At 41.1% G+C, this 26,572-nt stretch overlaps 1 protein-coding gene and 54 non-coding genes across 55 annotated transcripts; 1 reads left to right on the top strand and 54 right to left on the bottom strand.

Annotated features, from left to right (window-relative positions):
* Positions 1 to 88: 88 nt before the first annotated feature.
* On the bottom strand, positions 89 to 160 carry TRNAA-UGC (transfer RNA alanine (anticodon UGC)). The gene has a single exon. It is a non-coding gene; the product is annotated as a tRNA-Ala (tRNA).
* Positions 161 to 220: 60 nt separating this feature from the next.
* Positions 221 to 292, bottom strand: TRNAA-UGC (transfer RNA alanine (anticodon UGC)). Its single transcript has one exon. It is a non-coding gene; the product is annotated as a tRNA-Ala (tRNA).
* A 321-nt stretch (positions 293 to 613) lies between these two features.
* TRNAA-UGC (transfer RNA alanine (anticodon UGC)) lies at positions 614 to 685 on the bottom strand. Its single transcript has one exon. It is a non-coding gene; the product is annotated as a tRNA-Ala (tRNA).
* Positions 686 to 745: 60 nt separating this feature from the next.
* Positions 746 to 817, bottom strand: TRNAA-UGC (transfer RNA alanine (anticodon UGC)). Its single transcript has one exon. It is a non-coding gene; the product is annotated as a tRNA-Ala (tRNA).
* Positions 818 to 1,007: 190 nt separating this feature from the next.
* TRNAA-UGC (transfer RNA alanine (anticodon UGC)) lies at positions 1,008 to 1,079 on the bottom strand. The gene has a single exon. It is a non-coding gene; the product is annotated as a tRNA-Ala (tRNA).
* Positions 1,080 to 1,138: 59 nt separating this feature from the next.
* TRNAA-UGC (transfer RNA alanine (anticodon UGC)) lies at positions 1,139 to 1,210 on the bottom strand. The gene has a single exon. It is a non-coding gene; the product is annotated as a tRNA-Ala (tRNA).
* A 59-nt stretch (positions 1,211 to 1,269) lies between these two features.
* TRNAA-UGC (transfer RNA alanine (anticodon UGC)) lies at positions 1,270 to 1,341 on the bottom strand. Its single transcript has one exon. It is a non-coding gene; the product is annotated as a tRNA-Ala (tRNA).
* Positions 1,342 to 1,401: 60 nt separating this feature from the next.
* On the bottom strand, positions 1,402 to 1,473 carry TRNAA-UGC (transfer RNA alanine (anticodon UGC)). The gene has a single exon. It is a non-coding gene; the product is annotated as a tRNA-Ala (tRNA).
* A 190-nt stretch (positions 1,474 to 1,663) lies between these two features.
* TRNAA-UGC (transfer RNA alanine (anticodon UGC)) lies at positions 1,664 to 1,735 on the bottom strand. Its single transcript has one exon. It is a non-coding gene; the product is annotated as a tRNA-Ala (tRNA).
* Positions 1,736 to 1,794: 59 nt separating this feature from the next.
* Positions 1,795 to 1,866, bottom strand: TRNAA-UGC (transfer RNA alanine (anticodon UGC)). The gene has a single exon. It is a non-coding gene; the product is annotated as a tRNA-Ala (tRNA).
* Positions 1,867 to 5,936: 4,070 nt separating this feature from the next.
* LOC149649404 (uncharacterized) lies at positions 5,937 to 7,885 on the top strand. Its single transcript, XM_089849458.1, has 4 exons — positions 5,937 to 6,644; positions 6,710 to 6,796; positions 6,875 to 7,356; positions 7,876 to 7,885. Exons 1-4 carry the CDS (start codon positions 6,378 to 6,380, stop codon positions 7,883 to 7,885), a joined length of 846 nt encoding a protein of 281 aa, XP_089705584.1. The 5' UTR covers positions 5,937 to 6,377.
* Positions 7,886 to 15,664: 7,779 nt separating this feature from the next.
* Positions 15,665 to 15,736, bottom strand: TRNAA-UGC (transfer RNA alanine (anticodon UGC)). The gene has a single exon. It is a non-coding gene; the product is annotated as a tRNA-Ala (tRNA).
* A 60-nt stretch (positions 15,737 to 15,796) lies between these two features.
* Positions 15,797 to 15,867, bottom strand: TRNAA-UGC (transfer RNA alanine (anticodon UGC)). The gene has a single exon. It is a non-coding gene; the product is annotated as a tRNA-Ala (tRNA).
* A 189-nt stretch (positions 15,868 to 16,056) lies between these two features.
* On the bottom strand, positions 16,057 to 16,128 carry TRNAA-UGC (transfer RNA alanine (anticodon UGC)). The gene has a single exon. It is a non-coding gene; the product is annotated as a tRNA-Ala (tRNA).
* A 358-nt stretch (positions 16,129 to 16,486) lies between these two features.
* TRNAA-UGC (transfer RNA alanine (anticodon UGC)) lies at positions 16,487 to 16,558 on the bottom strand. The gene has a single exon. It is a non-coding gene; the product is annotated as a tRNA-Ala (tRNA).
* Positions 16,559 to 16,617: 59 nt separating this feature from the next.
* TRNAA-UGC (transfer RNA alanine (anticodon UGC)) lies at positions 16,618 to 16,689 on the bottom strand. The gene has a single exon. It is a non-coding gene; the product is annotated as a tRNA-Ala (tRNA).
* A 60-nt stretch (positions 16,690 to 16,749) lies between these two features.
* Positions 16,750 to 16,821, bottom strand: TRNAA-UGC (transfer RNA alanine (anticodon UGC)). Its single transcript has one exon. It is a non-coding gene; the product is annotated as a tRNA-Ala (tRNA).
* A 60-nt stretch (positions 16,822 to 16,881) lies between these two features.
* Positions 16,882 to 16,953, bottom strand: TRNAA-UGC (transfer RNA alanine (anticodon UGC)). Its single transcript has one exon. It is a non-coding gene; the product is annotated as a tRNA-Ala (tRNA).
* Positions 16,954 to 17,143: 190 nt separating this feature from the next.
* TRNAA-UGC (transfer RNA alanine (anticodon UGC)) lies at positions 17,144 to 17,215 on the bottom strand. Its single transcript has one exon. It is a non-coding gene; the product is annotated as a tRNA-Ala (tRNA).
* Positions 17,216 to 17,274: 59 nt separating this feature from the next.
* TRNAA-UGC (transfer RNA alanine (anticodon UGC)) lies at positions 17,275 to 17,346 on the bottom strand. The gene has a single exon. It is a non-coding gene; the product is annotated as a tRNA-Ala (tRNA).
* A 228-nt stretch (positions 17,347 to 17,574) lies between these two features.
* On the bottom strand, positions 17,575 to 17,646 carry TRNAA-UGC (transfer RNA alanine (anticodon UGC)). The gene has a single exon. It is a non-coding gene; the product is annotated as a tRNA-Ala (tRNA).
* A 190-nt stretch (positions 17,647 to 17,836) lies between these two features.
* On the bottom strand, positions 17,837 to 17,908 carry TRNAS-UGA (transfer RNA serine (anticodon UGA)). The gene has a single exon. It is a non-coding gene; the product is annotated as a tRNA-Ser (tRNA).
* Positions 17,909 to 17,967: 59 nt separating this feature from the next.
* On the bottom strand, positions 17,968 to 18,039 carry TRNAA-UGC (transfer RNA alanine (anticodon UGC)). The gene has a single exon. It is a non-coding gene; the product is annotated as a tRNA-Ala (tRNA).
* A 60-nt stretch (positions 18,040 to 18,099) lies between these two features.
* TRNAA-UGC (transfer RNA alanine (anticodon UGC)) lies at positions 18,100 to 18,171 on the bottom strand. The gene has a single exon. It is a non-coding gene; the product is annotated as a tRNA-Ala (tRNA).
* Positions 18,172 to 18,361: 190 nt separating this feature from the next.
* On the bottom strand, positions 18,362 to 18,433 carry TRNAA-UGC (transfer RNA alanine (anticodon UGC)). The gene has a single exon. It is a non-coding gene; the product is annotated as a tRNA-Ala (tRNA).
* A 190-nt stretch (positions 18,434 to 18,623) lies between these two features.
* Positions 18,624 to 18,695, bottom strand: TRNAA-UGC (transfer RNA alanine (anticodon UGC)). Its single transcript has one exon. It is a non-coding gene; the product is annotated as a tRNA-Ala (tRNA).
* A 358-nt stretch (positions 18,696 to 19,053) lies between these two features.
* TRNAA-UGC (transfer RNA alanine (anticodon UGC)) lies at positions 19,054 to 19,125 on the bottom strand. The gene has a single exon. It is a non-coding gene; the product is annotated as a tRNA-Ala (tRNA).
* A 59-nt stretch (positions 19,126 to 19,184) lies between these two features.
* On the bottom strand, positions 19,185 to 19,256 carry TRNAA-UGC (transfer RNA alanine (anticodon UGC)). Its single transcript has one exon. It is a non-coding gene; the product is annotated as a tRNA-Ala (tRNA).
* A 60-nt stretch (positions 19,257 to 19,316) lies between these two features.
* TRNAA-UGC (transfer RNA alanine (anticodon UGC)) lies at positions 19,317 to 19,388 on the bottom strand. Its single transcript has one exon. It is a non-coding gene; the product is annotated as a tRNA-Ala (tRNA).
* Positions 19,389 to 19,578: 190 nt separating this feature from the next.
* On the bottom strand, positions 19,579 to 19,650 carry TRNAA-UGC (transfer RNA alanine (anticodon UGC)). The gene has a single exon. It is a non-coding gene; the product is annotated as a tRNA-Ala (tRNA).
* Positions 19,651 to 19,840: 190 nt separating this feature from the next.
* On the bottom strand, positions 19,841 to 19,912 carry TRNAA-UGC (transfer RNA alanine (anticodon UGC)). Its single transcript has one exon. It is a non-coding gene; the product is annotated as a tRNA-Ala (tRNA).
* A 60-nt stretch (positions 19,913 to 19,972) lies between these two features.
* On the bottom strand, positions 19,973 to 20,044 carry TRNAA-UGC (transfer RNA alanine (anticodon UGC)). Its single transcript has one exon. It is a non-coding gene; the product is annotated as a tRNA-Ala (tRNA).
* A 96-nt stretch (positions 20,045 to 20,140) lies between these two features.
* Positions 20,141 to 20,212, bottom strand: TRNAA-UGC (transfer RNA alanine (anticodon UGC)). Its single transcript has one exon. It is a non-coding gene; the product is annotated as a tRNA-Ala (tRNA).
* A 190-nt stretch (positions 20,213 to 20,402) lies between these two features.
* On the bottom strand, positions 20,403 to 20,474 carry TRNAA-UGC (transfer RNA alanine (anticodon UGC)). The gene has a single exon. It is a non-coding gene; the product is annotated as a tRNA-Ala (tRNA).
* Positions 20,475 to 20,664: 190 nt separating this feature from the next.
* TRNAA-UGC (transfer RNA alanine (anticodon UGC)) lies at positions 20,665 to 20,736 on the bottom strand. Its single transcript has one exon. It is a non-coding gene; the product is annotated as a tRNA-Ala (tRNA).
* A 59-nt stretch (positions 20,737 to 20,795) lies between these two features.
* TRNAA-UGC (transfer RNA alanine (anticodon UGC)) lies at positions 20,796 to 20,867 on the bottom strand. Its single transcript has one exon. It is a non-coding gene; the product is annotated as a tRNA-Ala (tRNA).
* Positions 20,868 to 21,617: 750 nt separating this feature from the next.
* TRNAA-UGC (transfer RNA alanine (anticodon UGC)) lies at positions 21,618 to 21,689 on the bottom strand. Its single transcript has one exon. It is a non-coding gene; the product is annotated as a tRNA-Ala (tRNA).
* A 60-nt stretch (positions 21,690 to 21,749) lies between these two features.
* TRNAA-UGC (transfer RNA alanine (anticodon UGC)) lies at positions 21,750 to 21,821 on the bottom strand. The gene has a single exon. It is a non-coding gene; the product is annotated as a tRNA-Ala (tRNA).
* Positions 21,822 to 22,142: 321 nt separating this feature from the next.
* TRNAA-UGC (transfer RNA alanine (anticodon UGC)) lies at positions 22,143 to 22,214 on the bottom strand. Its single transcript has one exon. It is a non-coding gene; the product is annotated as a tRNA-Ala (tRNA).
* A 60-nt stretch (positions 22,215 to 22,274) lies between these two features.
* Positions 22,275 to 22,346, bottom strand: TRNAA-UGC (transfer RNA alanine (anticodon UGC)). The gene has a single exon. It is a non-coding gene; the product is annotated as a tRNA-Ala (tRNA).
* A 190-nt stretch (positions 22,347 to 22,536) lies between these two features.
* On the bottom strand, positions 22,537 to 22,608 carry TRNAA-UGC (transfer RNA alanine (anticodon UGC)). Its single transcript has one exon. It is a non-coding gene; the product is annotated as a tRNA-Ala (tRNA).
* A 59-nt stretch (positions 22,609 to 22,667) lies between these two features.
* Positions 22,668 to 22,739, bottom strand: TRNAA-UGC (transfer RNA alanine (anticodon UGC)). The gene has a single exon. It is a non-coding gene; the product is annotated as a tRNA-Ala (tRNA).
* A 59-nt stretch (positions 22,740 to 22,798) lies between these two features.
* On the bottom strand, positions 22,799 to 22,870 carry TRNAA-UGC (transfer RNA alanine (anticodon UGC)). The gene has a single exon. It is a non-coding gene; the product is annotated as a tRNA-Ala (tRNA).
* A 60-nt stretch (positions 22,871 to 22,930) lies between these two features.
* On the bottom strand, positions 22,931 to 23,002 carry TRNAA-UGC (transfer RNA alanine (anticodon UGC)). Its single transcript has one exon. It is a non-coding gene; the product is annotated as a tRNA-Ala (tRNA).
* Positions 23,003 to 23,192: 190 nt separating this feature from the next.
* Positions 23,193 to 23,264, bottom strand: TRNAA-UGC (transfer RNA alanine (anticodon UGC)). The gene has a single exon. It is a non-coding gene; the product is annotated as a tRNA-Ala (tRNA).
* A 59-nt stretch (positions 23,265 to 23,323) lies between these two features.
* TRNAA-UGC (transfer RNA alanine (anticodon UGC)) lies at positions 23,324 to 23,395 on the bottom strand. Its single transcript has one exon. It is a non-coding gene; the product is annotated as a tRNA-Ala (tRNA).
* Positions 23,396 to 24,709: 1,314 nt separating this feature from the next.
* On the bottom strand, positions 24,710 to 24,781 carry TRNAA-UGC (transfer RNA alanine (anticodon UGC)). The gene has a single exon. It is a non-coding gene; the product is annotated as a tRNA-Ala (tRNA).
* Positions 24,782 to 24,841: 60 nt separating this feature from the next.
* On the bottom strand, positions 24,842 to 24,912 carry TRNAA-UGC (transfer RNA alanine (anticodon UGC)). The gene has a single exon. It is a non-coding gene; the product is annotated as a tRNA-Ala (tRNA).
* Positions 24,913 to 25,101: 189 nt separating this feature from the next.
* On the bottom strand, positions 25,102 to 25,173 carry TRNAA-UGC (transfer RNA alanine (anticodon UGC)). Its single transcript has one exon. It is a non-coding gene; the product is annotated as a tRNA-Ala (tRNA).
* A 358-nt stretch (positions 25,174 to 25,531) lies between these two features.
* On the bottom strand, positions 25,532 to 25,603 carry TRNAA-UGC (transfer RNA alanine (anticodon UGC)). Its single transcript has one exon. It is a non-coding gene; the product is annotated as a tRNA-Ala (tRNA).
* Positions 25,604 to 25,662: 59 nt separating this feature from the next.
* Positions 25,663 to 25,734, bottom strand: TRNAA-UGC (transfer RNA alanine (anticodon UGC)). Its single transcript has one exon. It is a non-coding gene; the product is annotated as a tRNA-Ala (tRNA).
* Positions 25,735 to 25,794: 60 nt separating this feature from the next.
* On the bottom strand, positions 25,795 to 25,866 carry TRNAA-UGC (transfer RNA alanine (anticodon UGC)). Its single transcript has one exon. It is a non-coding gene; the product is annotated as a tRNA-Ala (tRNA).
* Positions 25,867 to 25,926: 60 nt separating this feature from the next.
* On the bottom strand, positions 25,927 to 25,998 carry TRNAA-UGC (transfer RNA alanine (anticodon UGC)). Its single transcript has one exon. It is a non-coding gene; the product is annotated as a tRNA-Ala (tRNA).
* A 190-nt stretch (positions 25,999 to 26,188) lies between these two features.
* Positions 26,189 to 26,260, bottom strand: TRNAA-UGC (transfer RNA alanine (anticodon UGC)). Its single transcript has one exon. It is a non-coding gene; the product is annotated as a tRNA-Ala (tRNA).
* Positions 26,261 to 26,319: 59 nt separating this feature from the next.
* TRNAA-UGC (transfer RNA alanine (anticodon UGC)) lies at positions 26,320 to 26,391 on the bottom strand. Its single transcript has one exon. It is a non-coding gene; the product is annotated as a tRNA-Ala (tRNA).
* Between the last annotated feature and the right edge of the window lie 181 nt (positions 26,392 to 26,572).

Genomic DNA, 26,572 nt, shown 5'->3' with positions numbered 1-26,572 from the left:
CAAGCGCTCTTCCACTGAGCTATATCCCCTTCGAATGCATGAGTGGAGATTTTCAGAAAAGAATACATATTTTGTTAAAACCGCGAAATGGAGATACCGTGGGTTGAACACGGGACTTCTCACATGCAAAGCGAGCGCTCTTCCACTGAGCTATATCCCCTTCGGATATACAAGTAGAGGTCATCGTAAAAATAAATACTCTTAGACTAAAACCGCGAAATGGAGATACCGGGGGTTGAACCCGGGACTTCTCACATGCAAAGCGAGCGCTCTTCCACTGAGCTATATCCCCTTCGGATATACAAGTAGAGATCATCGAAAAAATAAATACTCTTAGACTAAAACCGCGAAATGGAGATACCAGGGTCGAACCCGGGACTTCTCACATGCAAAGCGAGCGCTCATCCACTGAGCTATATCCCTTTCGGATGGATGAGTGGAGATTTTCAGAAAAGAATACATATTTTGTTAAAACCGCGAAATGGAGATACCGGGGGTTGAACCCGTGACTTCTCACATGCAAAGCGAGCGCTCTTCCACTGAGCTTTATCCCCTTCGGATGCATGAGTGGAGATTTTCAGAAAAGAATACATATTTTGTTAAAACCGCGAAATGGAGATACCGTGGGTTGAACCCGGGACTTCTCACATGCAAAGCGAGCGCTCTTCCACTGAGCTATATCCCCTTCGGATATACAAGTAGAGGTCATCGTAAAAATAAATACTCTTAGACTAAAACCGCGAAATGGAGATACCGGGGGTTGAACCCGGGACTTCTCACATGCAAAGCGAGCGCTCTTCCACTGAGCTATATCCCCTTCGGATATACAAGTAGAGATCATCGTAAAAATAAATACTCTTAGACTAAAACCGCGAAATGGAGATACCAGGGTCGAACCCGGGACTTCTCACATGCAAAGCGAGCGCTCATCCACTGAGCTATATCCCCTTCGGATGGATGAGTGGAGATTTTCAGAAAAGATTACATATTTTGTTAAAACCGCGAAATGGAGATACCGGGGGTTGAACCCGTGACTTCTCACATGCAAAGCGAGCGCTCTTCCACTGAGCTATATCCCCTTCGGATGCATGAGTGGAGATTTTAAGAAAAGAATACATATTTTGTTAAAACCGCGAAATGGAGATACCGGGGGTTGAACCCTGGACTTCTCACATGCAAAGCAAGCGCTCTTCCACTGAGCTATATCCCCTTCGGATGCATGAGTGGAGATTTTCAGAAAAGAATACATATTTTGTTAAAACCGCGAAATGGAGATACCGTGGGTTGAACCCGGGACTTCTCACATGCAAAGCGAGCGCTCTTCCACTGAGCTATATCCCCTTCGGATATACAAGTAGAGGTCATCGTAAAAATAAATACTCTTAGACTAAAACCGCGAAATGGAGATACCGGGGGTTGAACCCGGGACTTCTCACATGCAAAGCGAGCGCTCTTCCACTGAGCTATATCCCCTTCGGATATAAAAGTAGAGATCATCGTAAAAATAAATACTCTTAGACTAAAACCGCGAAATGGAGATACCAGGGTCGAACCCGGGACTTCTCACATGCAAAGCGAGCGCTCATCCACTGAGCTATATCCCCTTCGGATGGATGAGTGGAGATTTTCAGAAAAGAATACATATTTTGTTAAAACCGCGAAATGGAGATACCGGGGGTTGAACCCGTGACTTCTCACATGCAAAGCGAGCGCTCTTCCACTGAGCTATATCCCCTTCGGATGCATGAGTGGAGATTTTAAGAAAAGAATACATATTTTGTTAAAACCGCGAAATGGAGATACCGGGGGTTGAACCCTGGACTTCTCACATGCAAAGCAAGCGCTCTTCCACTGAGCTATATCCCCTTCGGATGTACAAGTAGAGATCATCTTAAAAATTCAATTCAATTCAATCAAGTGTTTTGTAATTCAAATAAATACTTTTAGACTAAAACCGCGAAATGGAGATACCGGGGGTTGATCCCGGGACTTCTCACATGCAAAGCAAGCGCTCTTCCACTTAGCTATATCCCCTTCGGATGTACAAGTAGAGATCATCGTTAAAATAAATCCTTTTAGACTAAAACCGCGAAATGGTGATACCGGGATCGAACCCGGGACATCTCACATGTAAAGCGAGCGCTCTTCCACTGAGCTATATCCCCTTCGGATGTACAAGTAGAGATCATCGTTAAAATAAATCCTTTTAGACTAAAACCGCGAAATGGTGATACCGGGGGTTGAACCCGTGACTTCTCACATGCAAAGCGAGCGCTCATCCACTGAGCTATATCCCCTTCGGATGCATGAGTGGAGATTTTCAGAAAAGAATACATATTTTGTTAAAACCGCGAAATGGAGATACCGTGGGTTGAACCCGGGACTTCTCACATGCAAGTAGTGAACCACCTAAAATATGGAGAGTTAATTAGGTCATTTAAGTGTGCCGCCAGCCTTCTAGCGCGCTAGACTCGCGCGTGTATACTCGCGTGAGTTTAAAATGGGGGAACACCGTTTTTTTATCCGGGGGGGTTTCTCTGAGTTCGTTTATTGGTCGAGAGTGGGGGTCGCCAATTGATCAGGTCTTTGTTAATTGGTTAAGGGCGGGAACTTCTTTAGTCGTGACGTAATGGCCAGACTTTGATAAGAGGGTGTTAGCTTATGCGACGTATGTTAGACATCTGTTAACGTCTCGAATTTCACTGGAGACGGTTTTCTTTACGCCTACATGTTATCCGCTACTCGGTCATTGCGCTAGAAAGATATTACTATCAGAAAAGTGACTAAACAAGATGTCGCGAATACGTTTCATGGTATTGACAGCGCTGTGTTGAAGAGATTTTTAGGACGTGTCTATACTTGTCTTTAGTCGTGACGTAATTGCTAGACAGAGTTTTGTCTGATAAGAGAATGCTCTCTTTATCTCGCTTATTCGCCTTGAAGAGAGCATTGATTTCTAATGGAGATCTTCTTACACAGTATGCGTTATATAGTGACGTATCAACGATTCAAAATCTGTTAACGTCTCGAATTTCACTCGAGACGATTTTATTTACGCCTACATACTATCCGCTACTCGGTCATTGCGCTAGAAAGATATTACTATCAGAAAATTGACTAAACAAGATGTCGCGAATACGTTTAATGGTATTAACAGCGCTGTGTTGAAGAGAATCCCTATTCATCATATATAATAACGTAAATAAAGGTCTTTGTCGGCGATAGGACAAGTTAGTTATAAATTAACAAAATTTAGCCCTATGGTTATAAATGAACAAGTTGGATAAAATAAAACAGATGTGGTTGAAGACTTTAAAAGATGAAATTTAATATCACTGTATATGTACAGATATAATGATGAAAAAATAAAGGCGTTCATCGGCAATGGGAAAATTTTATGAATTGTTTATAACTAAGTTTAATCTTGACCCAAGGTTTCACTCGAACTAGTTGGATAAAACTAAAGAGAAGCAGATGTGGTTGAAGGTTTAAAAAAATTAATATTATTGAATCCATACACATAGTAACGATAATAAGTAATATGACTCCGCTTAAGTGTAATCAGAAAGAGCTATTCATACCCTTACATTAAAGGATAGATATCTTTGACTTAAAGCTAGAAAAGAAAACGCTCATTTAGTATAAAGATCAGACTTAAAGGACGAGATTCATTCGTACCGAAAAAATACTTTACTAACAATTTGCGATAACACATTTCTATAAAAAGGTGAGTACTTTGTACTTTTCAAATGGACTGGAAAATTTAGTAAAAGGGAAATAGTTATTTTATACAGCGAATCAAAGTAAGAGACCGAAATGGAAGAAGAAAATATAATAGAATCCCCGAGAAAAAAACAAAAAATAGAAGACGTTAAAGTAACATCTTTACAAGATATAGCTATAAATAATTTAATGCATGTTTTTAAATATAAGTTTCATAATGAAAGATATTTTAATTTTAACGATGTAAAAAATTTCATACCGAAAACCTTTTGGGGACACATAGAATCAGTCTTTTTTAAAGCCGCCGAAGTAGATAAACATCGAGCACCTGGAACTTTCGAAGATTTGGATATAAGTATATCAAAATCGTCTATAGAGAGAGAAATAGTGTTCGACGAATTCAGTCCCTTAACGTTCGAAGAATTTGAACTAGTGCATCGGAACCGGATAGAAACGCCACCATTTATCTTATCAAATGAACAAAATCATTTACATTACCAATATTACGTAAAAATATGCTATTGTGGTTGCCCGCAAAATTATAGACGAATATGTCCCGCTTGCTATTTTCATCATAGTTTAAACGATTGTTTAAACGCTAAATATGAACAAGTATCTGATCACTATCAGGTTAATAGTAAAGACGTGCTACGCAATTATATCTGGAACTATAATAAAAGCTGGTGTTCCAACTGCATTTTACAACCATTATTCTCATTAAAAGATGCTGACGATTGCGAACAAACTACTGATTGGCATAGTCCCTCAAATAATTATCCCTTCGAACACGGTTTTATCGGGGAAGACATTAACCGTAACACTGTTCCAAGACCTACAATAGAAGATGCGTTCTAACAGTTAATCACTCCAACATGGTGCTATTTAAATATCTTAACAATGGATTCATTTTTACGGTTCGAGCCTCGTAACCAGAAAAGGTTCCATTGAGGAGAAGGAAAAGGCCTGGGTTTTATTATTGGTTAGTAACGCCCATGCCTTTTCCTTTTCCCATACGGTTCTATAATCATCTCTTCGAAAACGGTTTTATCGGGGAAGATATTAATCGTAACATTGTTCCAAGATCTAAATAGAAGGTGAGTTCTAACGGTTAAAATATATAAAAGCACGGCATTAACGGATGAAATTCATTCGTGTCGAAATAACGATACTATCAACTAGTTTTTAAGATTGGTGAGTACTAAATATTTATCATTGGATCATTAAATTTCTGGGAAAATTGGTATTCATTTGCTTTCGGAAAGAAATATAGATTTGAAGTTTTTTCCCGCTAAAAAATGTCGGACACTTCATCGTCGGACACTTCAGGGTCAGACGATGAGGTTAAACCAGTCGATTTAGCTACTAAATTTCGACCAGAGCTATATTATACGATAGATAAAACATCAAACCGTGTATCTAGGAAATATAGATGCGTTACAACCGAATATAACGTTAAATTCCGCAACTTAGAAGAACTTAAATTAATAAATATTCACGATCAAATTTCCCAAATTTTGAGTTCTCTCATAACTCATGTTACGCGAAATGCTGAAGAATATAATTTAATAAGATTCGCCCTGAGCTCTGACGCTTTAGAGAACCCTATCAATTTAAGATTCATGGCTATAAATGAATTAACTTCTGATCGGTTACTAGCTAGTATTGAAAAGGTGGCGCAGTCTAAGCGTAATCTTATACTTGAGGGTACCCTAAAAATTGATGTTATTCTTCTAAAATGTAAAGTTCCAATGGCAAGTACCTTCCTTATCTAGTTTTTGGGCTTATATGTTAAAGATATTTAAATCATCAAGACCCGTCTGCCACGTCAAATGAGAAAACGGACCACTAAACATCGGGTCACGTTTTCCCACCTTGTTAAAGTGAGAGTGATACCGTACGAAGATCGAGTCAACTACGAATTCATAGACGATATTAGAGAACGTTTTAAAAATGGAGAACGGGTTAGAGTATCGCCTCCGCTTAGAAACACCGATGACCATTTTACTGGCTGGTCCAAGTAGCTCGGGGAAAACAACGTGGGTAATAAATTTACTCAAATATAAAGACATTATCATGGACAAACCTCCTGATAGAATAGTCTATTGCTATAGCGTTTATCAGGACATTTTTGATGAACTGAAACTCTTTTTACCTATTGAATTCCACGAAGGACTAATTCCTAATGATCCTGATTTTTTTGATAAACGAATAAATAATCTTTTAATCCTAGACGATCTAGCTAACACCTGTACCAAACAGGAGTTTATAAGTAATCTTTTTTGTGTCGGGAGTCATCATTTATCTTTAAGCATCGTGCTGCTGTCTCAAAATGTCTTTAACCCAGGTAAATATTCTAGAAATATATCATTGAACTGTTCTTATATCGTTATGTTTAAAAATCCTAGGGATAATAACCAGGTTCGCTATTTAAGTCGTCAGCTTTTTCCTACAGACACCAAACGCCTAACGGAAGCGTACGAAGAGTGTACCGAAAAAGCGTATTCTTATATCTTAATAGATCTAAAACAAAGTACCGATAATAGTTTAAGACTTAGGTCCAATATATTCCCCAATGAAGGACCGATGGTAATCTACGTTAGAAAATAATAATCCATAAAATATAAATCTCAATTTATTTAACCTCATTTCGAGACATGCCTTTACCCGTGTCGGTTAGGAACCAATTACCCTTTTTAAATCTCTTGCGTAAAAGCGGTGTGAAACAAAGAAAACTTTTAATATCAAAGTGTACGCGACCCCAATTGGATTGTATAAGCGGTATTTGTTATAATTTGAAGAACGGCGGTATTCCATTGAATCGTCATAAAAAGAAAAGACTTCAACGTTACAAAAACGTAATAAGGTATTTATCCAAGAGAGGTTTAAGCGACAAAAAGAGGCGACAGGTGTTAATTAAACAGGTAGGAGGATTCTGGCCGGCGTTGCTTTCAATGTTAATACCGACAATAGCTTCGGTCTTTACTAGATAATGAAAAAGTGCGTTTTAGTACCAGCGGCTTTACTGACGGACAATCAAAAGGAAGTTAACAGTTTAGACAACGCCATTAAAGAGGTACTGAGAAAGCCTGGTTCTGCCGAGGAAAAATTGAAGGAGTACCTTTTAACTCTTCAAAAATATTTATCTTTAAAGAGTTTAGCGGAGCCACCAAGCGTTACTATCTTGCCACCTACAACGAGTTCGTCTTTTCCAGCACCCGGAGTGTCGAGTAAAATACAGCCTCTAAGTCCTTCATCCTCGTCTTGGATTCCTCCATCGTGGCCTACCCCTATCCAGAATATACCTATTAATATCTCTACCCCCTCCCAAATTGTCCCTACTAATGTCGCTACCCCTCCCCAAAGTATCCCTTTTAATATCTCCTCGAGTCTGACTACCCCACAGCCTATAATGAGTAGTACAGCAATGGGTCAAACACCGGCGATGTCGTTTACTACGCCAGCGTCTCTCTCTCGAACGACCAGTATGCCTATTTTAACACCCATGGGACCCGTGGTACCGAAACAGCCCGGGACGTCTCAAACGCCTAGTATACCAGTTTTAACACCCATGGTACCGAATCAGCCCGTGACGTCTCAACAGGCCTTATCAACGAAGGGCGCTTCTGGTTCAAAGTTCCGGAAACTTAACCCTAACGATGAGACTTCGCCGAAAAAAAGACTCGCGAAAATTCCATCTACGAAACCAAAACCGTACCCTACACAAGCCAAAATAAAAAAAGATCGCGAAGCTAGCTTGAAAGAGCTTCAAAAGCCCGAATCTAAGATCGAATGGGTAACTTATAGAAAGGCAAAAAAATAACCTTAATAATGATTATTACATTAAAAGCATCTAACTCATTATATTGAAAAACACGTATCTGATTATATAAAAGCATGTATTTGAGTATATATAAAAGCATGATAATTACAATTTATATAAAAGCATGATAATTACAATTTATATAAAAAATTATAATCGAATAATAAATATTTTTATTCTCGCATTCAATACAAGTGTATCTGATTATTAAACATTACAACTTTAATATTTTATTGGTTACATTTTTCATATCTATGTCTTAACAAGTGAAGGCAGATATTCCATAAAGATAAGGCGTCGTTAATTTCCGTTTTATTTTCATACATTTTCAGAACTCTATGAAACGAATTTCCTAGACATCTTTGAATAAGGAAGAATATACAATGAGGTCCGCAACAAAGGGAGAACATATCTTGAATTAATTTATCGTTATAGATCCATCTGGACGCGTATTTGGCCAGGTTAATTTTATACGTCTCCGGGCTCTGCCCGTAGCTGCAGAAAAAATTACCTTCATTGTTTTCAACGTAAATGGCTACCCAATGAAGTCCAGGATCCTCGGCTCTCTCCGTGTTCAGAACAAAACAAAATTTCTTCTTTCTAGGTTTCCTGGGAAGCATGTCTCTAGGAAAAGTACCTAGGTAGTAGGGTTTTGTCCTCTGGTCGCATGATAATATTTGATTTATTTGTAACGTATTCATATCACTTTAGATAGTTCGTATTCGTAAAACGTTCCTTTAATTATCTCGTTATTTTTGTCTTTAACGACGTATACTGGAGGATTACGGTATAAAACCTTATCAATAATAAAGATCTCTTTTGTAAAGTAGCCTTTATATCCCTTTGAAAAGGTTTTTTCAAATTTACTCAACCTTACTAAATCACCTTCTTTTAGCTTTGGTTTTGTCCCAGGTTTAATGGTACCGAAAAGACGGTACCACACCTTATGCTCATTTTGTAGATTAACATTGACTGGCGCGATACCAGTTGAGCGGTGTATCGAGTGATTGTAAGCCTTAACTATTTTTGGTAACGCACTCAGATAGCTACGAGTATCAGCGCTAGTTATGAATTTGTGTATTTTCTCTTGAACCGTTCTGTTAAATCTCTCGCAGATCGCAATTTTTTTATTCCCGTAAGCTACGTAGTGGTGAATACCTTTCTCTTTAAAATATTGCTGAACTGGTTTAGCTAAAAATTCAGAGCCAGCGTCCGTATTTATATTCGTGGGTACAACATCTTTATGTATTATTTTAAAAGCTCTTATAACTTCCGCGGAAGTCTTGTTTTTAATAGGTATAACGTAGGCGTATTTACTCAAAACATCTATATTACTTAACAAATATTTCATACCCTTGTTGTATCTGGAAAGTTTATCTAAAACTATTAAATCAGCCTGATGAGTCTCATCCATAGATGTCACTGTAATTTTATTGCGAGGAAACTTTAATCGACGATAACGATGAATAGTATAAGTGGGTTGTTTTAATAGAAAACTCTCAACTTCTTTCCTCGAAGACTGAGGAACTCCTTTCGTTAATTTATCCAATCCGGAAAAAGAGGAGGGATTTTCGGGGTCGTAGTACGCGTTTGAGAGAGACATTTTTTCTAAACAAGATCGAAAATGATATCTGATAATATAACGTAGTTGTAGGGTATTATATAAGAGGGAGAGATACAATTTTCTGGAATATTTTCTAAATAAGGAAAAAAATTGATATATAACGTAGGTATAGGAAACGCAACAATAAGAGTAATTTATATTTTATTCGGTTACTTAAAAATTAACAATACATTGTTTTTAGACCGACAAAATTTCCAAGAATATATTTTAAATAGATACGTCATTAAACACTGGATCATTTAGGACATTAGCTTCGGTAGTGGTTGTTCTCTGGCGAATATCTCCTGGTCCCTTGGCACCGTTTATCGAGTAATTTCGATATTAAATTCATTTTGCTCTTCTCCGAGGTAACGCATTCCAACGATTTCAAATCCTCTCGGAATATTTTCAGACGCCTTAGAGTAATCCATGACCCAATACACGCGAGATAAGAGTGACATATATTTTAACCGTACATTAGTTCAGTTTTTAGACCGACAAAGTTTCCGAGAATATCGTTAAATAAAATTGAGACGTCGTCTTCGTAATCTCCGTATTCCTCGACAAAGGATTCTAGAATTCTTTCATAGTTAAGCAACGGAATAGCTCTAATTAGGTTTTTCTCCACTCTCTCGCTCCAATTAGTATCCGTGGGTAAACAAGTGATATCGTGGGCGATTTCGTTGTGACAGCTGATATTTTCGCACGAATCAGTGAAATTAAATAAAATATTGGTCAAACTGTCCAAGATAATTTTCTTCATTATTTCTCTGGCCTCTTCTTTTCGCTTTAATTCGCTACCAATAACATTTTTCAAGTTCTTTAACCTTAACCAACTGTCTTTATTTAATGAAAATCCTTTCGATGTTGAGAATAGAATATTATATCTATTATTCGATCCTCTAATATATTGACGAATATCAACTATTTTTCCTCTCTGACATACGAAGCATTCTAGCTTAACTCTCTGAGTACCGTCAACTAACCAAGTCAGAAATCGTCCCGTTATTCCGTTAAAGAAAGCGTCAATATCCGCTTCGAAAGTCCATATACTATTCCAAATACAACTGTCGAAAGACGCTTCGGTTTTAGTATCGAGTCGTTTGACATTGAAGACGGGAAGAATTCCGCTTCCAACGTAAATGTTTTGCTTCTCCGATAGGTAGTGTACTTGATTCATCTCTAACCGGTTATGAGAGAATGCTTCTTAAATCAGAGGTTATATAGAGCCTTTTTACTCGGGATTAAATAACACCGAGCGATCCCTAGTTATCATGATAGAATTTTCAAATTCGGAATAAATTATGCACGTGACATTGTGTGGTAAATTGTTTTTAAATTTCGTATTGATACGTAGATTTCCTTGTCGGGGCAAAGAAAGATGACTAGCCCCCGCATTTTCATCCGGGCTTAAATCTAGGCAATACAAAGCGTAACCTTTTTTGTACTCTTCGTACGTGATAAAATTTCCCTTGTTTTTTCTGTATGTGTTTAGAGAGGTGAATAACGACATGTACTCTCGAGTGTATAGATTGTTTTCGTAATCAGGCGTAAAGGCTTCCGAAGGATAGGTATCGGTACCGACGTTGACGGATAGGTAATTAAGATCAAAGGTTTCAAAATTAAAGGGGTTTAAAGAATGATTACCATTAAAGGCCGAGGTTCGAACTAGACCTATGATTACTCTTTGAGGTATTTTACCTAAGAAGACGTTTTCTCGATTAACGTCGTTCATTCCAGCTGGAATTGAAAAGGTTTTCACGACTGTTTGATTCAAAGGATAGATGGCGCTGGTTTGCTCTAATACCGTAGCGTGGGCTAACATTATTTCGGGATTTATTTTTAGTCTTTTAACGTACAATGAGGCATTATCGATAACCACTTTATATTTCTTATCAGCGGCTTCTTTCGATATTACGCAAAACTCTGGTTTAGATCGAATAAGCCTAAATCTAACGTCTACATTATTCAATAGGAAACGATTTAAGCGACAAATATCAACGTGTAACGGGGCGTATAAATCTATCGTACTCGATACCTTGGCTCTCTCGGCTCTTCTTAATATCCCATTGGTAGTAAGATTTTTATTGGCTGCCACCCAGGCGGTATCGGGATCGATCGGATTATCCTTATAATACAACCCTAGATTTAGTTGGCTTTCTTTAGCATCTATACCGTAATTTAATAAATTCTCGAGATAAGCGATATAAGGGGCTCCTTGGTTAGGGGACTGAACGCTCGTGTTTCCTAAAAAGACGTCTATTTGGGAAAAGAGGGCGGCGTGTAAAAGATTAACCGGAGCTACTTTGGTTTCAGCGGCTGGTACTTCGGTGCCGTCCAAATGAAGCACCCTGACCTTCAGCCTTAACCTAGTTTTAGAAAGGTCGACATAATGTTCGCTCGTGCCAGGGACAAAAAATTCCAAAGGTCCACTATCCGTTACGGAACTTAAAGGTTGATAACTTTCGTCGCTACTAGTTATAATATTAGCGTTCAAAGGGGGTGTCGCGAATAGGTCTAATTCCCCCATCATCCCTTCGAATTGGGCCATCTTGTTTTATGATAAAAAATCGGCCTTTGATCTACTTTTCTTCTTGCGTATCTTCTGACGTTTCCGTCGAATACCAGACCCGTACTGAGAATTAGCCAGACTATCACCCGCTTTATGAATTAAATTTGAGCCGGCTATTTTTAGATTCCTTTTGAACGCTCTCTTGGGTTCTTCTCCAGCGCTTAAATCTTGAATAAACCTACCACCGAGTCCTAAAGCTTCTTTACCCACGCTCTTAGCTATCGGTTTCGCTAGAGGAGTTAACATTCTCATCAAAGCTTTAAAAATTCCGCCCAACCCAGATCCCTTTTGCACTAATACACCTGGTGGAGATCCGAGGAACTGTTCCTGATAGTAGGACACGTACCTATTAGGTCGAGACATGTCGTCTAAAGTGAATTTTGATAATGATGCGATCCGATATAAAGGATATAGGAGCGTCGGCCTCGTCTCTAATATCAATTTTGATAGTTTCTATTTCGTTGGATCTTATAGGATAATAGTCTATAGTATCGTATGTGATAATTTTCTCCGACGTATCGTTTTTAGTGGGAATGACGCGTAGAAGAGGTTTGAAACCAGAGCCTATAAACTGGGGGTATATCAGATCAGTGTAAACGTATAAATATTGACTGACTAAATCCGGTTTGAAGTTGGCGTTTGCAGACCCTAATAGACGATTAGTTTGGTCACCGAATCCTAACATAGAACCTAATTTGTTACGAACGCCTCTAAAAAGCACGGTGCACTCCTTATCAGTCGTTATTCGAACGGTACCGTTATCGTTTAATGAGAAATTAAACCGAGATTGATGAGCTTCGGGTATCGCTCTATTCATAGCTTCCAATAGGGCGTCGACGCTATAGGGTCCCTCAGGAATCTTTACCGTTACCATACGATTTTGAAGTTTTAAAGTTTTTTTCAATTTTATCTCGATATAATTATTGGTGTAGTTTATCGTAATATTTCTAGCTTGTTGAGACAATGGAATGGGACAAATGTATTCCCCAGTAATGTACTCGTCCGTTTCGAATCCTAAAACCTGAGCCAGAGGGCCAGGAGCTAGCCTGGCCTGGTGACCGGCATCGACTGATAATTTAACTCTCTTGATAGGAGGCCCAGTCGGGACTGACATATCTATAACCTGTATTTTCACGGGAAAATTCTGTTTTTCAAGCTGAACGGTTAAGTCACGCACCAGTTTATTCTGCATTGAAAAAAATACGGCGTTTCCATTTTTATCTTTCGAACCTTCGTACTTTTGCGGTATTAACTCCACTCTTCTAACGTCCCAGCCATCATTCGTTAAATATCGTTCAGGTACCTGTATTTCGAAAGAGTTACAGGTATTGTCTATTACGGTTGAAATTTTCGGTGTTAATATTTCCGATAAACCAATTTCCCATTCGTTTGAAAGAATAATTGGTTTACCTAATTTGACCGTGAAAGACGATTGTGAATTATCGGGATATTCATCAGTTTTATCACTTAACAGAGTAACGAAAAAAGAATTGACCGACATAATTGATATTTTATTTAAAAATGAATGAGGATTTACACGTTATCCAATTTTATTTAGAAATAAAAGGTTGAACTCGATGTGATGGTTAGAGCGGGGTTCGATCTCGCGATCTATTGATTGGCGAACAAACGCGCTAACCACTACACCGAGAGCAACCTTAATCGCTTCCTACGTTTTAGAGAAGATTACATTAACATATACTTGGAAATAAAACGGGTAAATGTTCATGATAAAAACTATCGGGAGTACCGAATTTACTCATTTGTTCCTGTATGTATTTTATAAAGTCATTTCCGTAAAATTCAGCTTTTTCTTCTAAACACAATGGCGCCGGTGAATCCGTTTCCGGGGCTTTGGCTCTTGGTTGATTTATACCGTGACCCAATCGGGTAAATAACAGTCCGTCATCTAATTCCTCCAAAATAATGGTACTCCTAGGTAATATGAATCGTTTCAAAATTTCCGTCTGATTCTGGTACTCGATATCTTTTTCTTGAGGCTCTCTATCTTTAAACATCGGGCATTTCTTCGTAACACGAGCGATTTTTCCATTTTCAGATACTCGGTGTTCGAAACATATTGTATACATAGCGCATTGATCTAAAAGATACGCGACCATATATTGGAAATCCTCGCGCCCTTTGAATCGTTGATACGTCACTATATAACGCATTTTGTAAGATCTCCCTCGGAAGTCACTGCTCTCTTCAAGGCGTTCGTCGAATAACCGAGATAAAGAGAGATCGCTCTCTTATCAAACAAACTCTTATTTAAGTCTGGCGATTACGTCACGACTAAAGACAAGTACAGACACGTCCAAAAACCGTTTAAGCATATAGAGGGGAACTTTTTAAAATTATTTCCAAATTTTTGGATTCATTATCGCAGAATTTAACCATGATGTAATCAGTACATTGTTTTTAACATTTTATTTCAAAATTTGATTGGTTTTTTACACCATTGACATATTCGTTTGTTTATATATATGTCAGGAAATAGTGAATATGGTAAAATCAAAGGATAGAGACCAAAAAGCGCAACTACTGGGTTCATCGTCAACATTCCCAAAATAATTCCTACAGGTACAGTTATAGGAAGTAGAATAATATATGTTCCAGCTATAAAAGAATATTTGATTCCAACCTGTATAACCCGCAATATACAACATCTATTATTACAATATTCTTTAGTCTTGGGTTTGTTTGCACTTGAAACGTATTTCTCCGTTACTGACACATCTCTCCCAGACTCGTCGTTAGAACAATTTATAGGTATATTACATGTTGAAAACCCTTTAACAAGCGGACATTCCGGGGAATATTTTCGATGCTCCTTATTCTCCATTAGAAGTCACTGCTCTCTTCAAGGCGAATAACCGAGATAAAGAGAGTAATGTCTTATCAGACAAACTCTAACTGACGATTACGTCACGACTAAACAAGTTCACGCCCTTAACCAGTTAAAAAAGACCTAATCAATTGGCGAACCCACTCTCGACCAATAAACGAACTCAGAGAAACCCCCCCGGATAAAAAACCGGTGTTCCCCCATTCTAAACTCACGCGAGTATACACGCGCGAGTCTAGCGCGCTAGAAGGCTGGCGACCCAATTAAATGACCTAATTAACTCTCCATATTTTAGGTGGTTCACTACTCATGCAAAGCGAGCGCTCTTCCACTGAGCTATATACCCTTCGGATATACAAGTAGAGGTCATCGTAAAAATAAATACTCTTAGACTATAACCGCGAAATGGAGATACCGGGATCGAACCCGGGACATCTCACATGTAAAGCGAGCGCTCTTCCACTGAGCTATATCCCCTTCGGATGTACGAGTGGAGATTTTCAGAAAAGAATACATATTTTGTTAAAACCGCGAAATGGAGAAACCGGGGGTTGAACCCTGGACTTCTCACATGCAAAGCCAGCGCTCTTCCACTGAGCTCTATCCCCTTCGGATGGATGAGTGGAGATTTTCAGAAAAGAATACATATCTTGTTAAAACCGCGAATTGTAGATACCGGGGGTTGAACCCTGGACTTCTCACATGCAAAGCAAGCGCTCTTCCACTGAGCTATATCCCCTTCGGATGTACAAGTAGAGATCATCTCAAAAATTCAATTCAATTCAATCAAGTGTTTTGTAATTCAAATAAATACTTTTAGACTAAAACCGCGCAATGGAGATACCGGGGGTTGATCCCGGGACTTCTCACTTGCAAAGCGCGCGCTCTTCCACTGAGCTATATCCCCTTCGGATGTACAAGTAGAGATCATCGTTAAAATAAATCCTTTTAGACTAAAACCGCGAAATGGTGATACCGGGGGTTGAACCCGTGACTTCTCACATGCAAAGCGAGCGCTCATCCACTGAGCTATATCCCCTTCGGATGCATGAGTGGAGATTTTCAGAAAAGAATACATATTTTGTTAAAACCGCGAAATGGAGATACCGTGGGTTGAACCCGGGACTTCTCACATGCAAAGCGAGCGCTCTTCCACTGAGCTATATCCCCTTCGGATATACAAGTAGAGGTCATCGTAAAAATAAATACTCTTAGACTATAACCGCGAAATGGAGATACCGGGATCGAACCCGGGACTTCTCACATGCAAAGCGAGCGCTCATCCACTGAGCTATATCCCCTTCGGATGGATGTGTGGAGATTTTCAGAAAAGAATACATATTTTGTTAAAACCGCGAAATGGAGATACCAGGGTCGAACCCGGGACTTCCCACATGCAAAGCGAGCGCTCATCCACTGAGCTATATCCCCTTCGGATGGATGAGTGGAGATTTTCAGAAAAGAATACATATTTTGTTAAAACCGCGAAATGGAGATACCGGGGGTTGAACCCTGGACTTCTCACATGCAAAGCAAGCGCTCTTCCACTGAGCTATATCCCCTTCGGATGTACAAGTAGAGATCATCTTAAAAATTCAATTCAATTCAATCAAGTGTTTTGTAATTCAAATAAATTATTTTAGACTAAAACCGCGAAATGGAGATACCGGGGGTTGATCCCGAAACTTCTCACATGCAAAGCAAGCGCTCTTCCACTGATCTATATCCCCTTCGGATGTACAAGTAGAGATCATCGTAAAAATAAATACTCTTAGACTAAAACCGCGAATTGGAGATACCAGGGTCGAACCCGGGACTTCTCACATGCAAAGCGAGCGCTCATCCACTGAGCTATATCCCCTTCGGCGGGATCAGTGGAGATTTTCAGAAAAGAATACATAGTTTGTTAAAACCGCGAAATGGAGATACCGGGGGTTGAACCCAGGACTTCTCACATGCAAAGCAAGCGCTCTTCCACTGAGCTATATCCCCTTCGAATGCATGAGTGGAGATTTTCAGAAAAGAATACATATTTTGTTAAAACCGCGAAACGGAGATACCGTGGGTTGAACCCGGGACTTCTCACATGCAAAGCGAGCGCTCTTCCACTGAGCTATATCCCCTTCGGATATACAAGAAGAGGTCATCGTAAAAATAAATACTCTTAGACTAAAACCGCGAAATGGAGATACCGGGGGTTGAACCCGGGACTTCTCACATGCAAAGCGAGCGCTCTTCCACTGAGCTATATCCCCTTCGGATATACAAGAAGAGGTCATCGTAAAAATAAATACTCTTAGACTAAAACCGCGAAATGGAGACACCGGGGGTTGAACCCGGGACTTCTCACATGCAAAGCGAGCGCTCTTCCACTGAGCTATATCCCCTTCGGATATACAAGTAGAGATCATCGTAAAAATAAATACTCTTAGACTAAAACCGCGAATTGGAGATACCAAGGTCGAACCCGGCACTTCTCACATGCAAAGTGAGCGCTCATCCACTGAGCTATATCCCCTTCGGATGGATGAGTGGAGATTTTCAGAAAAAAATACATATTTTGTTAAAACCGCGAAATGGAGATACCGGGGGTTGATCCCGGGACTTCTCACATGCAAAGCAAGCGCTCTTCCACTGAGCTATATCCCCTTCGGATGGATGAGTGGAGATTTTCAGAAAAGAATACATATTTTGTTAAAACAGCGAAATGGAGATACCGGGGGTTGAACCCTGGACTTCTCACATGCAAAGCAAGCGCTCTTCCACTGAGCTATATCCCCTTCGGATGTACCAGTAGAGATCATCTTAAAAATTCAATTCAATTCAATCAAGTGTTTTGTAATTCAAATTAATACTTTTAGACTAAAACCGCGAATTGGAGATACCGGGGGTTGATCCCGGGACTTCTCACATGCAAAGCAAGCGCTCTTCCACTTAGCTATATCCCCTTCGGATGTACAAGTAGAGATCATCGTTAAAATAAATCCTTTTAGACTAAAACCGCGAAATGGTGATACCGGGGGTTGAACCCGTGACTTCTCACATGCAAAGCGAGCGCTCTTCCACTGAGCTATATCCCCTTCGGATGTACAAGTAGAGATCATCGTAAAAATAAATACTCTTAGACTAAAACCGCGAAATGGAGAAACCAGGGTCGAACCCGGGACATCTCACATGCAAAGCGAGCGCTCATCCACTGAGCTATATCCCCTTCGGCTGGATCAGTGGAGATTTTCAGAAAAGAATACATATTTTGTTAAAACCGCGAAATGGAGATACCGGGGGTTGAACCCAGGACTTCTCACATTCAAAGCAAGCGCTCTTCCACTGAGCTATATCCCCTTCGGATGCATGAGTGAAGATTTTCAGAAAAGAATACATATTTTGTTAAAACCGCGAAATGGAGATACCGGGGGTTGAACCCTGGACTTCTCACATGCAAAGCAAGCGCTCTTCCACTGAGCTATATCCCCTTCGGATATACAAGTAGAGATCATCGTAAAAATAAATACTCTTAGACAAAAACCGCGAAATGGAGACACCGGGGGTTGAACCCGGGACTTCTCACATGCAAAGCGAGCGCTCTTCCACTGAGCTATATCCCCTTCGGATATACAAGTAGAGATCATCGTAAAAATAAATACTCTTAGACAAAAACCGCGAAATGGAGACACCAAGGTCGAACCCGGCACTTCTCACATGCAAAGTGAGCGCTCATCCACTGAGCTATATCCCCTTCGGATGGATGAGTGGAGATTTTCAGAAAAAAATACATATTTTGTTAAAACCGCGAAATGGAGACACCGGGGGTTGAACCCGGGACTTCTCACATGCAAAGCGAGCGCTCTTCCACTGAGCTATATCCCCTTCGGATATACAAGTAGAGATCATCGTAAAAATAAATACTCTTAGACAAAAACCGCGAAATGGAGACACCAAGGTCGAACCCGGCACTTCTCACATGCAAAGTGAGCGCTCATCCACTGAGCTATATCCCCTTCGGATGGATGAGTGGAGATTTTCAGAAAAGAATACATATTTTGTTAAAACAGCGAAATGGAGATACCGGGGGTTGAACCCTGGACTTCTCACATGCAAAGCAAGCGCTCTTCCACTGAGCTATATCCCCTTCGGATGTACCAGTAGAGATCATCTTAAAAATTCAATTCAATTCAATCAAGTGTTTTGTAATTCAAATAAATTATTTTAGACTAAAACCGCGAAATGGAGATACCGGGGGTTGATCCCGGGACTTCTCTCATGCAAAGCAAGCGCTCTTCCACTGAGCTATATCCCCTTCGGATGTACAAGTAGAGATCATCGTAAAAATAAATACTCTTAGACTAAAACCGCGAATTGGAGATACCAGGGTCGAACCCGGGACTTCTCACATGCAAAGCGAGCGCTCATCCACTGAGCTATATCCCCTTCGGCGGGATCAGTGGAGATTTTCAGAAAAGAATACATATTTTGTTAAAACCGCGAAATGGAGATACCGGGGGTTGAACCCAGGACTTCTCACATGCAAAGCAAGCGCTCTTCCACTGAGCTATATCCCCTTCGAATGCATGAGTGGAGATTTTCAGAAAAGAATACATATTTTGTTAAAACCGCGAAACGGAGATACCGTGGGTTGAACCCGGGACTTCTCACATGCAAAGCGAGCGCTCTTCCACTGAGCTATATCCCCTTCGGATATACAAGTAGAGGTCATCGTAAAAATAAATACTCTTAGACTAAAACCGCGAAATGGAGATACCGGGGGTTGAACCCGGGACTTCTCACATGCAAAGCGAGCGCTCTTCCACTGAGCTATATCCCCTTCGGATATACAAGTAGAGATCATCGTAAAAATAAATACTCTTAGACTAAAACCGCGAAATGGAGACACCAAGGTCGAACCCGGCACTTCTCACATGCAAAGCGAGCGCTCATCCACTGAGCTATATCCCCTTCGGATGGATGAGTGGAGATTTTCAGAAAAAAATACATATTTTGTTAAAACCGCGAAATGGAGATACCGGGGGTTGATCCCGGGACTTCTCACATGCAAAGCGAGCGCTCATCCACTGAGCTATATCCCCTTCGGATGGATGAGTGGAGATTTTCAGAAAAGAATACATATTTTGTTAAAACCGCGAAATGGAGATACCGGGGGTTGAACCCTGGACTTCTGACATGCAAAGCAAGCGCTCTTCCACTGAGCTATATCCACTTCGAATGCATGAGTGGAGATTTTCAGAAAAGAATACATATTTTGTTAAGACCGCGAAATGGAGATACCGTGGGTTGAACCCGGGACTTCTCACATGCAAAGCGAGCGCTCTTCCACTGAGCTATATCCCCTTCGGATATACAAGTAGAGGTCATCGTAAAAATAAATACTCTTAGACTAAAACCGTGAAATGGAGATACCGGGGGTTGAACCCGGGACTTCTCACATGCAAAGCGAGCGCTCTTCCACTGAGCTATATCCCCTTCGGATATACAAGTAGAGATCATCTTAAAAATTCAATTCAATTCAATCAAGTGTTTTGTAATTCAAATAAATTATTTTAGACTAAAACCGCGAAATGGAGATACCGGGGGTTGATCCCGGGACTTCTCACATGCAAAGCAAGCGCTCTTCCACTGAGCTATATCCCCTTCGGATGTACAAGTAGAGATCATCGTAAAAATAAATACTCTTAGACTAAAACCGCGAATTGGAGATACCAGGGTCGAACCCGGGACTTCTCACATGCAAAGCGAGCGCTCTTCCACTGAGCTATATCCCCTTCGGATGCATGAGTGGAGATTTTCAGAAAAGAATACATATTTTGTTAAAACCGCGAAATGGAGATACCGTGGGTTGAACCCGGGACTTCTCACATGCAAAGCGAGCGCTCTTCCACTGAGCTATATCCCCTTCGGATATACAAGTAGAGATCATCGTAAAAATAAATACTCTTAGACTAAAACCGCGAAATGGAGATACCAGGGTCGAACCCGGGACTTCTCACATGCAAAGCGAGCGCTCATCCACTGAGCTATATCCCCTTCGGATGGATGAGTGGAGATTTTCAGAAAAGAATACATATTTTGTTAAAACCGCGAAATGGAGATACCGGGGGTTGAACCCGTGACTTCTCACATGCAAAGCGAGCGCTCTTCCACTGAGCTATATCCCCTTCGGATGCATGAGTGGAGATTTTCAGAAAAGAATACATATTTTGTTAAAACCGCGAAATGGAGATACCGTGGGTTGAACCCGGGACTTCTCACATGCAAAGCGAGCGCTCTTCCACTGAGCTATATCCCCTTCGGATGTACGAGTGGAGATTTTCAGAAAAGAATACATATTTTGTTAAAACCGCGAAATGGAGAAACCGGGGGTTGAACCCTGGACTTCTCACATGCAAAGCCAGCGCTCTTCCACTGAGCTCTATCCCCTTCGGATGGATGAGTGGAGATTTTCAGGAAAGAATACATATCTTGTTAAAACCGCGAATTGGAGATACCGGGGTTGAACCCTGGACTTCTCACATGCAAAGCAAGCGCTCTTCCACTGAGCTATATCCCCTTCGGATGTACAAGTAGAGATCATCTCAAAAATTCAATTCAATTCAATCAAGTGTTTTGTAATTCAAATAAATACTTTTAGACTAAAACCGCGCAATGGAGATACCGGGGGTTGATCCCGGGACTTCTCACTTGCAAAGCGCGCGCTCTTCCACTGAGCTATATCCCCTTCGGATGTACAAGTAGAGATCATCGTAAAAATAAATACTCTTAGACTAAATCCGCGAAATGGAGATACCAGGGTCGAACCCGGGACTTCTCACATGCAAAGCGAGCACTCATCCACTGAGCTATATCCCCTTCGGCGGGATCAGTGGAGATTTTCAGAAAAGAATACATATTTTGTTAAAACCGCGAAATGGAGATACCGGGGGTTGAACCCATGACTTCTCACATGCAAAGCAAGCGCTCTTCCACTGAGCTATATCCCCTTCGAATGCATGAGTGGAGATTTTCAGAAAAGAATACATATTTTGTTAAAACCGCGAAATGGAGATACCGTGGGTTGAACACGGGACTTCTCACATGCAAAGCGAGCGCTCTTCCACTGAGCTATATCCCCTTCGGATATACAAGTAGAGGTCATCGTAAAAATAAATACTCTTAGACTAAAACCGCGAAATGGAGATACCGGGGGTTGAACCCGGGACTTCTCACATGCAAAGCGAGCGCTCTTCCACTGAGCTATATCCCCTTCGGATATACAAGTAGAGATCATCGAAAAAATAAATACTCTTAGACTAAAACCGCGAAATGGAGATACCAGGGTCGAACCCGGGACTTCTCACATGCAAAGCGAGCGCTCATCCACTGAGCTATATCCCTTTCGGATGGATGAGTGGAGATTTTCAGAAAAGAATACATATTTTGTTAAAACCGCGAAATGGAGATACCGGGGGTTGAACCCGTGACTTCTCACATGCAAAGCGAGCGCTCTTCCACTGAGCTTTATCCCCTTCGGATGCATGAGTGGAGATTTTCAGAAAAGAATACATATTTTGTTAAAACCGCGAAATGGAGATACCGTGGGTTGAACCCGGGACTTCTCACATGCAAAGCGAGCGCTCTTCCACTGAGCTATATCCCCTTCGGATATACAAGTAGAGGTCATCGTAAAAATAAATACTCTTAGACTAAAACCGCGAAATGGAGATACCGGGGGTTGAACCCGGGACTTCTCACATGCAAAGCGAGCGCTCTTCCACTGAGCTATATCCCCTTCGGATATACAAGTAGAGATCATCGTAAAAATAAATACTCTTAGACTAAAACCGCGAAATGGAGATACCAGGGTCGAACCCGGGACTTCTCACATGCAAAGCGAGCGCTCATCCACTGAGCTATATCCCCTTCGGATGGATGAGTGGAGATTTTCAGAAAAGATTACATATTTTGTTAAAACCGCGAAATGGAGATACCGGGGGTTGAACCCGTGACTTCTCACATGCAAAGCGAGCGCTCTTCCACTGAGCTATATCCCCTTCGGATGCATGAGTGGAGATTTTAAGAAAAGAATACATATTTTGTTAAAACCGCGAAATGGAGATACCGGGGGTTGAACCCTGGACTTCTCACATGCAAAGCAAGCGCTCTTCCACTGAGCTATATCCCCTTCGGATGCATGAGTGGAGATTTTCAGAAAAGAATACATATTTTGTTAAAACCGCGAAATGGAGATACCGTGGGTTGAACCCGGGACTTCTCACATGCAAAGCGAGCGCTCTTCCACTGAGCTATATCCCCTTCGGATATACAAGTAGAGGTCATCGTAAAAATAAATACTCTTAGACTAAAACCGCGAAATGGAGATACCGGGGGTTGAACCCGGGACTTCTCACATGCAAAGCGAGCGCTCTTCCACTGAGCTATATCCCCTTCGGATATACAAGTAGAGATCATCGTAAAAATAAATACTCTTAGACTAAAACCGCGAAATGGAGATACCAGGGTCGAACCCGGGACTTCTCACATGCAAAGCGAGCGCTCATCCACTGAGCTATATCCCCTTCGGATGGATGAGTGGAGATTTTCAGAAAAGAATACATATTTTGTTAAAACCGCGAAATGGAGATACCGGGGGTTGAACCCGTGACTTCTCACATGCAAAGCGAGCGCTCTTCCACTGAGCTATATCCCCTTCGGATGCATGAGTGGAGATTTTAAGAAAAGAATACATATTTTGTTAAAACCGCGAAATGGAGATACCGGGGGTTGAACCCTGGACTTCTCACATGCAAAGCAAGCGCTCTTCCACTGAGCTATATCCCCTTCGGATGTACAAGTAGAGATCATCTTAAAAATTCAATTCAATTCAATCAAGTGTTTTGTAATTCAAATAAATACTTTTAGACTAAAACCGCGAAATGGAGATACCGGGGGTTGATCCCGGGACTTCTCACATGCAAAGCAAGCGCTCTTCCACTTAGCTATATCCCCTTCGGATGTACAAGTAGAGATCATCGTTAAAATAAATCCTTTTAGACTAAAACCGCGAAATGGTGATACCGGGATCGAACCCGGGACATCTCACATGTAAAGCGAGCGCTCTTCCACTGAGCTATATCCCCTTCGGATGTACAAGTAGAGATCATCGTTAAAATAAATCCTTTTAGACTAAAACCGCGAAATGGTGATACCGGGGGTTGAACCCGTGACTTCTCACATGCAAAGCGAGCGCTCATCCACTGAGCTATATCCCCTTCGGATGCATGAGTGGAGATTTTCAGAAAAGAATACATATTTTGTTAAAACCGCGAAATGGAGATACCGTGGGTTGAACCCGGGACTTCTCACATGCAAAGCGAGCGCTCTTCCACTGAGCTATATACCCTTCGGATATACAAGTAGAGGTCATCGTAAAAATAAATACTCTTAGACTATAACCGCGAAATGGAGATACCGGGATCGAACCCGGGACATCTCACATGTAAAGCGAGCGCTCTTCCACTGAGCTATATCCCCTTCGGATGTACGAGTGGAGATTTTCAGAAAAGAATACATATTTTGTTAAAACCGCGAAATGGAGAAACCGGGGGTTGAACCCTGGACTTCTCACATGCAAAGCCAGCGCTCTTCCACTGAGCTCTATCCCCTTCGGATGGATGAGTGGAGATTTTCAGAAAAGAATACATATCTTGTTAAAACCGCGAATTGTAGATACCGGGGGTTGAACCCTGGACTTCTCACATGCAAAGCAAGCGCTCTTCCACTGAGCTATATCCCCTTCGGATGTACAAGTAGAGATCATCTCAAAAATTCAATTCAATTCAATCAAGTGTTTTGTAATTCAAATAAATACTTTTAGACTAAAACCGCGCAATGGAGATACCGGGGGTTGATCCCGGGACTTCTCACTTGCAAAGCGCGCGCTCTTCCACTGAGCTATATCCCCTTCGGATGTACAAGTAGAGATCATCGTTAAAATAAATCCTTTTAGACTAAAACCGCGAAATGGTGATACCGGGGGTTGAACCCGTGACTTCTCACATGCAAAGCGAGCGCTCATCCACTGAGCTATATCCCCTTCGGATGCATGAGTGGAGATTTTCAGAAAAGAATACATATTTTGTTAAAACCGCGAAATGGAGATACCGTGGGTTGAACCCGGGACTTCTCACATGCAAAGCGAGCGCTCTTCCACTGAGCTATATCCCCTTCGGATATACAAGTAGAGGTCATCGTAAAAATAAATACTCTTAGACTATAACCGCGAAATGGAGATACCGGGATCGAACCCGGGACTTCTCACATGCAAAGCGAGCGCTCATCCACTGAGCTATATCCCCTTCGGATGGATGTGTGGAGATTTTCAGAAAAGAATACATATTTTGTTAAAACCGCGAAATGGAGATACCAGGGTCGAACCCGGGACTTCCCACATGCAAAGCGAGCGCTCATCCACTGAGCTATATCCCCTTCGGATGGATGAGTGGAGATTTTCAGAAAAGAATACATATTTTGTTAAAACCGCGAAATGGAGATACCGGGGGTTGAACCCTGGACTTCTCACATGCAAAGCAAGCGCTCTTCCACTGAGCTATATCCCCTTCGGATGTACAAGTAGAGATCATCTTAAAAATTCAATTCAATTCAATCAAGTGTTTTGTAATTCAAATAAATTATTTTAGACTAAAACCGCGAAATGGAGATACCGGGGGTTGATCCCGAAACTTCTCACATGCAAAGCAAGCGCTCTTCCACTGATCTATATCCCCTTCGGATGTACAAGTAGAGATCATCGTAAAAATAAATACTCTTAGACTAAAACCGCGAATTGGAGATACCAGGGTCGAACCCGGGACTTCTCACATGCAAAGCGAGCGCTCATCCACTGAGCTATATCCCCTTCGGCGGGATCAGTGGAGATTTTCAGAAAAGAATACATAGTTTGTTAAAACCGCGAAATGGAGATACCGGGGGTTGAACCCAGGACTTCTCACATGCAAAGCAAGCGCTCTTCCACTGAGCTATATCCCCTTCGAATGCATGAGTGGAGATTTTCAGAAAAGAATACATATTTTGTTAAAACCGCGAAACGGAGATACCGTGGGTTGAACCCGGGACTTCTCACATGCAAAGCGAGCGCTCTTCCACTGAGCTATATCCCCTTCGGATATACAAGAAGAGGTCATCATAAAAATAAATACTCTTAGACTAAAACCGCGAAATGGAGATACCGGGGGTTGAACCCGGGACTTCTCACATGCAAAGCGAGCGCTCTTCCACTGAGCTATATCCCCTTCGGATATACAAGAAGAGGTCATCGTAAAAATAAATACTCTTAGACTAAAACCGCGAAATGGAGACACCGGGGGTTGAACCCGGGACTTCTCACATGCAAAGCGAGCGCTCTTCCACTGAGCTATATCCCCTTCGGATATACAAGTAGAGATCATCGTAAAAATAAATACTCTTAGACTAAAACCGCGAATTGGAGATACCAAGGTCGAACCCGGCACTTCTCACATGCAAAGTGAGCGCTCATCCACTGAGCTATATCCCCTTCGGATGGATGAGTGGAGATTTTCAGAAAAAAATACATATTTTGTTAAAACCGCGAAATGGAGATACCGGGGGTTGATCCCGGGACTTCTCACATGCAAAGCAAGCGCTCTTCCACTGAGCTATATCCCCTTCGGATGGATGAGTGGAGATTTTCAGAAAAGAATACATATTTTGTTAAAACAGCGAAATGGAGATACCGGGGGTTGAACCCTGGACTTCTCACATGCAAAGCAAGCGCTCTTCCACTGAGCTATATCCCCTTCGGATGTACCAGTAGAGATCATCTTAAAAATTCAATTCAATTCAATCAAGTGTTTTGTAATTCAAATTAATACTTTTAGACTAAAACCGCGAATTGGAGATACCGGGGGTTGATCCCGGGACTTCTCACATGCAAAGCAAGCGCTCTTCCACTTAGCTATATCCCCTTCGGATGTACAA

Source organism: Phalangium opilio, unplaced genomic scaffold (genome assembly GCF_054372755.1).
Source record: "Phalangium opilio isolate 3A_F unplaced genomic scaffold, DU_Popi_V2 ptg000088l_1, whole genome shotgun sequence".
NCBI lineage: Eukaryota > Metazoa > Arthropoda > Arachnida > Opiliones > Phalangiidae > Phalangium > Phalangium opilio.
This window is presented reverse-complemented; position numbering and strand designations above follow the sequence as displayed.